Raw genomic sequence first — 13628 nt, 5'->3', positions numbered from 1 at the left:
TTTGGTTTTCTGTCCTTGTGATAGTTTGCTGAGAATGATGGTTTCCAGCTTCATCCATGTCCCTGCAAAGGACATGAACTCATCCTTTTTTATGGCTGCATAGTATTGAATGGTGTATATGTGCCACATTTTCTTAATCCAGTCTATCATTGATGGACATTTGGATTGGTTCCAAGTCTTTGCTATTGTGAATAGTGCCGCAGTAAACAGACATGTTCATGTCTCTTTATAGTAGCATGATTTATAATCCTTTGGCTATATACCCAGTAATGGGATCACTGGGTCAAATGGTATTTCTAGTTCTAGATCCTTGAGGAATCGCCACACTGTCTTCCACAATGGTTGAACTAATTTACACCCCCACCAACAGTGTAAAAGCGTTCCTATTTCTCCACATCCTCTCCAGCATCTATTGTTTCCTGACTTTTTAATGACTGCCATTCTAATAGGCATGAGATGGTATCTCATTGTGGTTTTGATTTGTATTTCTCCGATGACCAGTGATGATGAGCATTTTTTCATGTGTCTGTTGGCCGCATAAATGTCTTCTTCTGAGAAGTGTCCATATCCTTTGCCCACTTTTTGATGGGGGTGTTTTTTTCTTGTAAATTTGTTTAAATTCTTTGTAGATTCTGGATATTCGCCCTTTGTCAAATGGGTAGATTGCAAAAATTTTCTCCCATTCTGTAGGTTGCCTGTTCACTCTGATGGTAGTTTCTTTTGCTGTGTAAAAGCTCTTTATTTTAATTAAATCCTGTTTGCCTATTTTGGCTTTTGTTGTCATTGCTTTTGGTGTTTTAGTCATGAATTCCTTGCCCATGCCTATGTCCTGGATGGTATTGCCTAGGTTTTCTTCTAGGGTTTTTATGGTTTTAGGTCTAACATTTAAATCTTTAATCCATCTTGAATTAATTTTTGTATGAGGTGTAAGGAAGGGATCCAGTTTCAGCTTTCTACTTATGGCTAGCCAGTTTTCCCAGCACCATTTATAAAATAGGGAATCCTTTCCCCATTTCTTGTTTTTGTCAGGTTTGTCAAAGATCAGATTGTTGCAGATGTGTGGTGTTATTTCTGAGGCCTCTCTTCTGTTCCATTGGTCTATATCTCTGTTTTGGTACCAGTACCATGCTGTTTTGGTTATTGTAGCCTTGTAGTATAGTTTGAAGTCAGGTAGCGTGATGCCTCCGGCTTTGTTCTTTTTACTTAGGATTGTCTTGGCAATGCAGGCTTTTTTTTGGTCCCATATGAACTTTAAAGTAGTTTTTTCCAATTCTGTGAAGAAAGTTATTGGTAGCTTGATGGGGATGGCATTGAATCTATAAATTACCTTGGGCAGTATGGCCATTTTCACGATATTGATTCTTCCTATCCATGCACATGGAATGTTCTTCTATTTGTTTGTGTCCTCTTTTATTTCATTGAGCAGTGGTTTGTAGTTCTCCTTGAAGAGGTCCTTCATATCCCTTGTAAGTTGGATTCCTAGGTATTTTATTCTTTTTATAGCAATTGTGAATGGGAGTTCACTCATGATTTGGCTGTTTGTCTGTTATTGGTGTATAGGAATGCTTGTGATTTTTGCACATTGATTTTGTATCCTGAAGGATATATTTTCAATACTGGAGATAAGCTTCCCAAAGACAGTTGTGTGTGTGTGAAGGTCTTTTAACCAAAAAAAAAAGATAAGTTTTGAGACTTTATTCTCAGGTTATTCTTGAGGTAATATATGTTCTTGATTCCTCCAGTATCCTAAAGTAGTTGTTCATATGTCCATTTTAGAGCTGGAGAAATTGAACTTCATAGAAGGTAAGATTCCTGTCACACTTGTAAGGTGCAGCTGGGACTGTAGCCCAAATCAACCTACCATACCACAGTGCAGGAGCAAATTTCCAAATATCTTAGCCTGTGGTTCACTTTGTTCTCTGACCACAAGTCTCTGATAGCCTGCTGCTGTCATTTATGTATAACTGGCTTGACCCGTGTGAAAAGGACACCTTTATTGTCAGCGTCATTGATGGCTTCCTATAGGTACGTCTGTTAGGAAAAAGAACTTTCAGTAGTTAATGAAAATTAGAATACAACCCTCGGCCAGGCATGGTGGCTCATACCTGTAATCCCAGCACTTTGGGAGGCCAAGGCAGGTGGATCATGAGGTCAAGAGATTGAGACCATCCTGGCCAACATGATGAAACCTTGTCTCTACTACAAAATACAAAAATTAGCTGGGTGTGGTGGGACCTGTAATCCCAGCTACTCAGGAGGGTGAAACAGGAGAATCACTTGAACCCAGGAGGCAGAGGTTGCAGTGAGTCAAGATCACGTCACTGCATTCCAGCCTGGCAACAGGGCGAGATTCCATCTCAAAAAAAGAAAAGAATGCAACCCCCTTTAAGCAAGTTGACATATCACAGCCTCCTGTTGAGAAAGAATATGTTAAAGTTCTTGCCAAGCAGCTGTGCTGGGAAATACAAGGTGTCGTTAGAGAGTGACCCCACTTTATTACCCTAAACTCCCTCCCTGAATTCTGGGAGCATTTCCCCCACTGGACTGTCCTATAGGATACCAGCTTTTTCTTTGTACTAGCCCCGAAGTCTCAAAGGGAAATTCTATTTTAAAAACAAAAAACTAGCACCTCTTTACTATAAGACATAGGTGACTGTGGAATCTGGAATGCTCTGTGAAGGGTACTCTCTGACATCCCCTTACACCAGTGTGTTCACCAAGGGGCTCCCATACCACTGAGGCCTGTCATCAATCCCTGGCCGATGCTGGCTCACTACCTCTCTGGCCACATACCTGTCTTGCAGAAATGCCCCAGTGATGACTTAGCACACAGAAAGAGTGCTTATGAATGCTAACATCACTGTTGCTATTACTGTTTGTCCCCTTTGATCCACTGCTCTCCCTTTGATCTGCAGGTGGCAGCTTTGGCTATCGCAAGTGGTAACGGCTTGTTACTCAAAGGAGGGAAGGAGGCTGCACACAGCAACCGGATTCTCCACCTTCTGACCCAGGAGGCCCTCTCAATCCATGGAGTCAAGGAGGCCGTGCAGCTGGTAGGTCCCTGGGAATGCACCAAGTCAGGCCCAGAGGGGCCAGGTCAGGTGTTTGGGAATTTAAAGCAAAACTTAGGCCACACAGAGCCAAGACTACAGGCAGACTTGACACTCCAACAGGCCTGTGAGCCCACAGACTTTAGGCCATTCTACAGAGCCAGATGGGTCCTCAGTGACTTAGAAAGGCCCCTGCCTTATAGCTGCATCTTGGCACTATTTATTTACAAGGATGTCAATTAGACCTTCATTTTTTGGGTCACAAGGCAGCAGGAGTACCAGACCTAGAGTGTGAGGCCTATGTTCCTGTCATTGGCAGAGTGGTCTAGGGTAAGTCAGATGAGAAACTTTACAAAAGTTTGTCAAAAACTGTCATGCAGCGTGTTGAGTATCAGATCATGCTGTTATCGCTATTATTATTTAAGGGCATTACTTTAACTGACCATTTCTCATTCTCTTCAACTGTCAAATGAAGTTTGATAATAATAGCTACTACTTGTTGAGTACCTACTATGTGCAAGGCTCATTTTATCCATTAATTCATTTGCTCGTCACAACAGTCCCATGAGGAAAATATCATTAATTATTAGACTCATTTTCTACATTGGGAAAAACAGATTCAGAGGTAAAGTAATTCCCCAAGAGTCACACGGTGTGTGATAAGAGTTTAGATTTGGACCTAGGCTGACTCCAGATCCTTTTTTTTTTTTTTTTTGTGGCTCATTTGCTCCGACATTCCAGGATTCTGTTGGCTACTGGGAGAATGTCTACAAGCCTGCTCATTACACACTCAGTGACCACAATCTGGTTTTTTTCTTATGCCAACATGGTGGTTGGAAAGAGCATAGATTTTAGGGATTCAAATCCCAGCTTTACCACATCCTAGCTTACACAGGTGCCCTCCCTCCTTTTCTTCCTATTGATGTGTAACATACATAAAGTATACAGATCCTGTGAACAGCTCTGTGACTGTTCACACACACACATATATAACCACCAGCCATATCAAGATACAGAACAGTCCAACATCCTAGAGGGCCCCCTGTGCCCTTCCCAGTCAATATGTAGCCCCCTTCCCCACAAACTACTTTTTTGACTTCTGTCACATTAAATTACTTTTGCCTTTCTCTTTTGAGACATGGTCTTGCTCTGTTGCCCAGACTGGAGTGCAGTGGTACAATCTCAGCTCTTGGCTCACTGCAGCCTCAGCCTCCCAGGCTCCAGCAGTCCACCCACCTCACCTTTCCTAGTAGTTGGGACTACAAGTGTGTGCCTCCAGACCTGGCTAATTTTTGAGGTTTTTTTGTTTTTTGTAGAGACAGAGTTTCACCATGTTGCCCAGGCTGGTCTCGAACTCCTGAGCTCAGGCAGTCTGCCTGCCTCAGCCTCCCAAAGTGCTTGGAATGTGCCACCACGCCCGGCCTTTTGCCCATTCTTGAACTTTATATAAATGAGATCAAACAAAACACACGTTTATGTTGCCTGTCATTCCTTCGTTATGTCTGTGGCATTCATTCCCATTGTTGCATCTAGCAGTAGTTTTCTCATTTAATCGCCATGTAGTGTTCCGTTTACCTGCATGTACTACAGTTCATCTTTTCTTCTGTTGATGAATATTTAGGTTGTTTCCGGTTTTGGGCTGTGTGGAATAAAGTTGCTGTGAACATTCTGGTACATATATATATTTGTTGTAAAAGTAATATGACCATATGGAGAAAAATTAAAAATCAAGAGAAAACAAAATGCCCATAATGTCAGTATCCTCACACAGGCTCGTTAAGTCATTCCAGTCCACATCCCAGGGTAGAAGTTGTCATCAGAAGTCATGAGAACCATGACTCCCTAGCAAGACCAACCCAACATTTCCTCAATGCTGTGAATAGAAAACCAACAGAGCAGTCACTCCCTTTTGTGATCTTCATGGCCTGAAGTAGTGTACTGCATTTAACCTCCATAGATACCCTTTGTGCTCCTTCTGGCATTTTAAAAATTGTCTGCCCAATATTATGACTAGCAGTACCCTAGTGCTGCCTTCGCTACTTGATGCTGAGCTCTTCGAGGGCATGCCCTGTGTCCTGCGTGATCCGTGATGCGGAGCACAGCACCGAATATATAGTGTTTGATAAGCATTTGCTGGACAACTTTTTGGTTCCCATGATCGATAGCTTAATTTTGTTTTTAGAAGAAGTTTCACAGTGTCTCACTTAGTTCTCAGAATGTACAGATGTTTATCTGTAAAAGAGAAGCTGCTATTTTCATATTTTGTGTGGTCAGAAGATGTCATCTTTATCATTTTCTTCTTTCCTTCTAAAGGTGAATACCAGAGAAGAAGTTGAAGATCTTTGTCGCCTAGACAAAATGATAGATCTCATCATTCCACGTGGCTCTTCCCAGCTGGTCAGAGACATCCAGAAAGCTGCTAAGGGGATTCCAGTGATGGGGCACAGCGAAGGGATCTGTCACATGTATGTGGATTCCGAGGCCAGTGTCGATAAGGTCACTAGGCTAGGTGAGCTGGATGGGGTCTCCTCTTTCACAAGGGGAAAATATTACGTCCTCTGCAGCTCTGGATCATATTAGTGGAAACAATTCTTTGCTCATCTTTCAGTCAGAGACTCTAAATGTGAATATCCAGCTGCCTGTAATGCTTTGGAGACTTTGTTAATCCACCGGGATCTGCTCAGGACACCATTATTTGACCAGATCATTGATATGCTGAGAGTGGAACAGGTAAGAGTTCCACAGGACTAGTACATTACTTCCTGTCTTAGAAGGCTGCGGAATTAAACCAGGCATAGCCATACCACATAAGGCAGTTTAAGAAACAATATTTTTTAATATCTCCTATGTACAAAGTTCCATGCTAAGTACAGAGGTGAGTAAAACACAACCCCCGCCCTCTAGTAGTTGAACCAAAGCAATACACAAATAACTTTATTACAAAGTGGAATGTGTTGTGTGCTAAAGAGGGTTCAAAGGTAAGACAGACCACATGGCACTACGCTGACTGAACTGTTTCTGGCAACCTTTTATTCACATATCAGGGTGTTCCCAAACATATATTATTTTTTGAATTTGATTTGAAAAGATGGTGCAGAAATGTTTCAAACCAAAAACTTACATACATTCACTACTTGCCCCCAGTGTCTTTGGTTACCAATATTAATATACTTAATGCAGTGATATTTGGGATTCAGTAATTTGTAGAATGTCTCCCTGGATTATGTTTTACCATGTTGTTAAGGTTGTAAACAAACCAAAAGCCAATTAATTTCAAATATAAAGTTGTGCTGTGTCCTAAATTCATGCCTGCAAGAAAATATAATAGATGCCCTCAAGGCAAAAATGGACAATTTGTTAAACTCTCTGCATGGATGCATTTTAAGCTTTAATTTCTCATGTCACAGTACACTTTCAGAATTATATAAAACAGCATGGCAGTAGAGAATGTGCTTATTGGCCTTGGTTGCTTTGACTCTGAGCATGTGTCTCTTCCCTTCCATCCTTTGACTGGAAAGGAAGGCTCCAGTTAGCTTATAAATGTGGCATGGTCCCGGTGAGAACTGGAAAGAATTGTTTTGAAAATGAAACTGTACTCCACAGATTACAAGGAAGTTAGATCACATGATCATTCATGTTCGGGGGCCTTACTTTACTTTGGTAAGGAAGCCTGTTGGTTGGGCACCTGTGTTTGCCAAGCACCACAGTGAACTGGATTAGACAGGAGGAAAGCTCTCCTTTAGCCAGGACTAAACCCTGCCCCCAGACCTAATTTGAACACACCAGTGTTATCCTCAGTCATTAAAATGAGAATGGCCTTGAAATTCCAAATCAAAATGAGTCACTGTGTGTACTTCATCCAGCACTATTGGATGGCAGAAAGTAAAGCCAGAAGGATGGCTTGCACAGGGGTGGGATTCCAGTCTCCAAGGAACACAGAGGAAGTGAGATCCCAGATAGGAAACAATGGCAGGGCCTTGGGACTCATGAGGATAGGGCAGACACCACTCATAACTTGAGCCAAGGCAAAAGCTTGGTCCCAAAGAATCAAGGCATGAAGCCTGTCCTGGGGATGTCTCAGAGAACAAGGCTTAAGTGGGATCCAGCTTGTGATTGGGGCCCTCAGTGACCAGCCTCGAAATACTTAAATTCCTCCAACCAGAAGCAGGATTAGAACCAGAGCCTAGGGCTGAGCTGAACCTAGAGGTGGGGCCAGAGTGACACAGTTGTAAATCAAATGAGTAGCCAGAGTTTGAGGTGCTGAAACCAAGTACTAGGTACCTAACCAGGTACCTAACCAAGTACTGCTTACCTCTAAAGCAAACCTGGGACTTTGCCAGGGTACAGGGAGTAGGAATGTATATGTGGCACCTCCCTCTTTCCATGCGAGTCCAGTGCCTGGGTACCATATGTAGGGACTGGGATCTTTATTGTTAAGTATTCGTTTTAGTAAAATACCAGAAGTCAAGGCCTTATGTTGATAACCCACTGAATGCCTTGCACATTCTTTTTTATTCTTTTTTTTTTTTTTTTTTTTTTTTTTTGAGACGGAGTCTTGCTCTGTCACCCAGGCTGGAGTGCAGTGGCACGATCTCGGCTCACTGCAATCTCTGCCTCTGAGGTTCAAGCAGTTCTGCCTCAGCCTCCCAAGTAGCTGAGATTGCCTGCCACCATACCCAGCTAATTTTTTAGTAAAGAGGGGGTTTCGCCATGTTGGTCAGGCTGGTTTCGAACTCCTGACCTCAAGTTATCCACCCATCTCAGCCTCCCAAAGTGCTGGGATTACAGGCGTGAGCCACCGTGCGCGGCCCACCTTGCACATCCTTAACGTTCAAAGGCTTCCTGCTTCAATCCCTGTTCCAACTGCCTTGAGGGCCCTTTGCTTGCAAGTGGCCGGTCAGATCATGCTGGAGGGAGGAAGGTAGGACTAGTTCTGTTGTCGAGGCCACAGGAGCCATTTTGGGCTGTGGTTTTACAGGCTCACCTTTCTGTTCTATCCTAGAGCTTGCTTATTTCAGTTGTTTTTATGTTGTTGCCCCTGGACTTCCTCTGTTCCAGGTAAAAATTCACGCAGGCCCCAAATTTGCCTCCTATCTGACCTTCAGCCCCTCCGAAGTGAAGTCACTCCGAACTGAGTATGGGGACCTGGAATTATGCATTGAAGTAGTGGACAACGTTCAGGATGCCATTGACCACATCCACAAGTACGGCAGCTCCCACACGGATGTCATCGTCACAGAGAACGGTCAGTGTCCAGATGCTTCCCGCATAGTGTCTGCCTTTGCTGCTTTCTGATCCTGCTCCTCTTAGCCCCTCTTGGCCTGCAGAAAAACATCATTTGAGTAGGCTTATGGTAATGCTTAGTAGTGGTTGCATTTGGTACTTTGATGAGTGCTTTCATATGACTTTATTGTATTGTCACAGCTGGAGGAGGCGGGGCAGGGATGATTAGCTCTGCTTTGAAGATGACTAACCCTGTCAGCGGCGTTATCATTTAATGTATGCAACAAATCTTACAAAGTAGTTAAAATAAACCCATTTTACAGCTGAGGAAACCAAGGCCCAGGGGGTTAAGGGCAGAACCAACTCTGCACATTCATTCATTCATTTATTCCACAAATATGTATGCAGGGACACTCCTGGGTGTCAGATACTGGAGCCTCAGTGGTGGAGGATGCCAGTAGGGCCTCCTCGAGGAATTTACAGTCAGTTAATTGGGACACCAGAGCAGTGCTACCCATATTAACAGCCAGCATTTACCAAGCACTCACTGTGTGCTAGGCACTAGGATGAGTACTCCCCAGGTGCTAACTCATTTCATCCTCTCTACAACCCTATCAGCTAGGTAATGGAAGTCCCTTTTCGCCCAGACACAGTTTTATACACCTGCAGAAGGTCACAAAGCTAGTGGGTGTACAGCTGGAGTTCAGGCCTAGGCATTCTGGCTCTGGAGCCCATAAGTTGGAAGTTTCGGCAGGTCACCTGCATGGGAGATCTGGATTCCAACCCAGTCTTTCCACAACACTGTGATTGATGAAGCTGATTTGTCTTCTTCCTGTTGAGATTTTTCACAAGCCTGAATATTTAATATGTGAGAACACATGGGGAGGCCCAGTGGGGACCCAGACCCTGCCCTGATCTGTCACCAATGAATGGCTGGAAACGGGGATGTTTTCTGGGTATCATCGTGACTTGGTTTCTCTTTCTTTACCCTGCAGAAAACACAGCAGAGTTCTTCCTGCAGCACGTCGACAGTGCCTGTGTGTTCTGGAATGCCAGCACTCGCTTTTCTGATGGTTACCGCTTTGGACTGGGTAAGAAAGACTCTGGTTGGGGAGAAGGAAGTTCCTTATGAAGCACTGTGTGGTCCAGGGGTATGTTGAGGTGGGGAAGACACCTCCCCTTGACTGTCACATGCTTGGTCAAGATAAGAGAGAGAGAGAGGCTGGGCATGGTGGCTCCCGCCTGTAATCCCAGCACTTTGGGAGGCCGAGGTGGGTGGATCACCTGAGTTCAGGAGTTCGAGATCAGCCTGGCCAACATGGTGAAACCCTGTCTCTACTAAAAATACAAAAAATTAGCCAGGCGTGGTGGCAGATGCCTATAATCCCAGCTACTCAGGAGGCTGAGGCAGAATTGCTTGAACCCGGGAGGCAGAGGTTGCAGTGAGCCCGAGATTGCACCACTGCACTCCAGCCTGGGGGACAGAGTGAGACACCATCTCAAAAACAAAAACAAAACAAACAAAAAAAAAACCAGACTTCTGGCAAGGTAGGATTATCAGGGAGAATAATTAATGAAACCTCCCATGAGTTGGTGGAAGGCCTATCTTCTAAGCATTTCACATGCTAATAAGGCAGGTACTTTTTTTCATTTTTCACAGAGAGAGAATGAGATTCAGAGAAGTGTAGTAACTTGCCCAAAGTCTCACAGCTGGCATTCAGACCCAAACTTGTGCAAGTCCAAAGCCTGGGTTCTCCCACTGCAGCATGGGCAGACCACAGCCTGCCTTTTTGCACAGGCTGTGCCAGAGGTACATGCTGCATCCCTTGAGAGCACTCCTTTTACAGACTTATTTCACCCACAGCCAGGTTGCCTCAGAGATAGGAAACCCCACAATGGTAGGACAAAAGAGGGTACCGTGGGCCTAAGTACCAGGATCAAAACAAACAGGCCAGCCGGAAATACAAGGTTACCTTCTACAGCAGACTTTGAAATAAAAAGCTTCAGAAGGACATTTCTATCCCCTTCCATTAGGTATAAAATCTCCAGCCCTCTGTCGTGTTGGGGTTATTTGGACAAACTCTGGTTTTCAGGGGTACCAGTATATAAAACTCCAGAACAGGCACAGTGGCTCACACCTGTAATTCCAGCACTTTGGGAGGCCAAGGCGGGTGGATCACCTGAGGTGGGAGTTCGAGATCAGCGTGACCAACATAGAGAAACCCCATCTCTACTAAAAATACAGAATTAGCTGAGTATGGTGGTGCTTGCCTGTAATCCCAGCTACTCGAGAGGCTGAGGCAGGAGAATCGCTTGAACCTGGGAAGCCGAGGTTGCAATGAGCCGAGATCGCACCATTGCACTCCAACCTGGGCAACAAGAGCTAAACTCCATCTCCAAAAAAAAAAAAGAAAGAAAGAAAACCTCCAGTAATACATTTATGACACGTTTTCTGAATATTTGAGAATTATTTCAACCACTCAAAACATTTTAGGCCATGTGCAGTGGCTCACACGTATAATCTCAGCACTTTGAGAGGCTGAGGCAGGAGGATCTCATGAGTTAGGGAGTTCAAGACCAGCCTGGGCAACGCAGCAAGACCTCCTCTCTACAGAGATGAAAAAATTATCCAGGTGTGGTGGCATGAGCCTGTAGTCCCAGTTACTCAGGAGGCTGAGGCAAGAGGGGATCCCTTGAGCCCAGGAGTTCGAGGCTGCAGTAAGCTAAGATGGTACCACTGTACTCCAGCCTGGGAAAGAGTGAGGCCCTATCTCTATAACAAAACAAAACAAAACAGAAAGACACACATTTTAATCCTTCTGAACTTTTTGAGTAGATGATCTGCCTGGAGAAATAGTTCTCACCAAATTGTTAAAGATTATAAAAGGGAATTTAACTCACTTATTCTTAGTCATTATACTATTTATTTTTAGTTCCCCATTTCTTTTATGTTGGGATTTTGATGTAATTATCACATCACTTGCACTGATCTTTATACTCCATGTACTTGAAAAAGAAATAGCAATATATTTTTAAGGGCTGGGGCACCCAGCATTCAAATGAAAATCCAGGATGAGGAAAGAACGAAAGACCATTCCATTGTCCTTCCAACACCAACTCAGAGTGAAAGCTGGTTGAGTTAAATTCCTTGTGAAATGCATTAATGACAATAAAGATTTGAGCATTTACTGCATTCCCAGCACTGTGCTAAATGTGTCACAAACATGCTCTCACTTCATTCTACAAAATTAATTCTTTTTCCAGATGAAGAAACTGTGGCATGAAGTTAGGTAGTGTGTGCAAAGTCATGTGGTCTCTATGCTATTGAACCAGAATCTGAATCCTGCTGGTTTCACTCTCCTTGCCAACCACTACCCCAAGCACATCCCACCCCCGCTGCGTCTCCTACTTGCTCTTCTCTCTGCCTACAGCACCTCTGTCTGGTTTTCTCCAGCCAGCTCCTTCTCACTGTTCAGGTCTCAACCAAAAGGCACTTCCTTAGGGAGGCTTTCCCTGACCACCTTTCCCAGCATGTCCCCAGCTCCACCACACAGCCTCTGTCAAAGCACCCATCGCTGCACTTGAGCACCACAGGAGACTATTTACTCACCTGTCCCTTGGCTGCCTCGCCCACTATAATATCAGCTCTGCGAAAATAGGGCCTTGTATCTGTTATTCACCATTTTATCCCCAGGGCTCAACACAGTGCCTAGTACATAGTACATGCTCAGTAAAGTGATAATGAGGGAACCCTGCCTCCACTGTATACAGTGCAGAACACCAAGCCAGGCCCAGGAAAACCCCTGACATTCCCTAGGTCTGAGCTGGGAGCAAGAGGAAAGTGAATGAACAGTAACCCTTTGATGTATTCAGTAACTGTCTAATGAGTCCCCTGTGCTAAGACTTCTATGGGATACCAAGAACATGTCCCTTTCTTTCTAAGATTTAAAGAGTATTTGAGGAGGAGGTGAAACCATTTTGGTAAAAGTTGTCGTACCCCTCAAAACATGCCCAAATGTCAAAATATGGTATGCAATTCAGATGCTAAACTGATATCAGAGACAGCACTTGTATTAATAGCATTGTCAAAATGCACTGGGGATAAAACACAGAAGAGGGATTCACACACTGTTTCACGAGAAGGGGTGTATCATGACTTATAGTAATCGGAGGACATGTTTACGGGAACAGGGTGACTCAGCTGTCCTGGGGAGGATGGGTGAGGAGTTAGCAGGAAGAGAGGGTACCAAGTGAGGGGAAAACAGCAGGGTGGGTCTGGAGCATGGACAGGAAGCAGAGGCTGGGAAAAGCTACATCTTTTATTCATGCTTTTTCACAGGAGCTGAAGTGGGAATCAGTACATCGAGAATCCACGCCCGGGGACCAGTAGGACTTGAGGGACTGCTTACTACTAAGTGGCTGCTGCGAGGGAAGGACCACGTGGTCTCAGATTTCTCAGAGCATGGAAGTTTAAAGTATCTTCATGAGAACCTCCCTGTTCCTCAGAGAAACACCAACTGAAAAGAGCCAGGAAAACCCAGGAATGTTCCAAAAGGTCTTTGCAGTTAAACTTGTCTTATCTCAGGAGAGAGCCCACTCTAGTCTCCCAGTTCCTGGTAGGGTCTGCCTGTTGGAAAGTGTACTTGGATGCTTCTGGGCTCCGTTTGGCAATAGCAGTCTTGGCTGATATGCGCAGTCTGGCTCCCAGCTCACCCTTTTTTTTTTTTTTTTAAGTAAGAAAATAATTGCTACCAATAGAGACTTTGCCAAGTCCAATTATCTTCTAGGATTGAAAGGTGCATTTTCCCCATATAAAAGGCGAGGAAAACCCATGGCTGCTTTGTATTACCTCAGTGAGTTACAGCCCCCCTTGGCATTTAGTTGGTACTAGAGCCAGTCATCCTTAACAAATCTTTTCACATTTTATTTCTTTCACACATAGTCATCTTCAAAAAGGAAAAAGATTTGGAATTTTAGAAGAGGGGCAACTCTTCTTTTTAGCATTCTCATCAGAAAGTCACAAAAATAGACGGAATCATTTCCACTGGGAAGATTGACCTTTTGTTTTTATTTGTGGGGTAAATTAATAAGCATTCCAGATGCTTGCAGCTTCCTGCATCCAGGAGATGCTGTGTTCCCCGTGATGCAGCTGGAAGCTGAGCTGCAGACAGGAGGTGCGAGTTTCAGGATGTTCCCCACTGAGCTGGAGGAATATCTACGGCAGTGATGCTCGAAATTTTTGTATGAATTATTTTGTCCTCCTACCCTTTTCCTCCAAAACAAAAATTAGAGGATTATTTTAATACTTTGGATTCTTCCCCCCTTTTTGAGAAATAAAGTTTTTTATGAAAAGCC

At 44.0% G+C, this 13628-nt stretch overlaps 1 protein-coding gene across 7 annotated transcripts in view; it reads left to right on the top strand.

Moving 5' to 3' along the window:
* ALDH18A1 (aldehyde dehydrogenase 18 family member A1) overlaps positions 1-13628 on the top strand; it is a 49685-nt gene extending 36057 nt beyond the window's left edge. For all 7 annotated transcript variants that reach the window (XM_038009349.2, XM_038009346.2, XM_038009343.2 and 4 more), the window contains 6 exons: positions 2916-3053; positions 5364-5559; positions 5659-5780; positions 8109-8295; positions 9269-9364; positions 12613-13628. In XM_038009349.2, the coding sequence (XP_037865277.1) occupies positions 2916-3053; positions 5364-5559; positions 5659-5780; positions 8109-8295; positions 9269-9364; positions 12613-12794 (921 nt within the window). In that variant the 3' untranslated portion in view covers positions 12795-13628. The remainder of the gene's footprint in view (positions 1-2915; positions 3054-5363; positions 5560-5658; positions 5781-8108; positions 8296-9268; positions 9365-12612) is intronic.

Source organism: Chlorocebus sabaeus, chromosome 9 (assembly GCF_047675955.1).
Source record: "Chlorocebus sabaeus isolate Y175 chromosome 9, mChlSab1.0.hap1, whole genome shotgun sequence".
In the NCBI taxonomy this organism is placed as follows: Eukaryota; Metazoa; Chordata; class Mammalia; order Primates; family Cercopithecidae; genus Chlorocebus; species Chlorocebus sabaeus.
The sequence above is the reverse complement of the archived record's forward strand: the minus strand, read 5'-3'. Positions and strand labels throughout refer to the sequence as shown.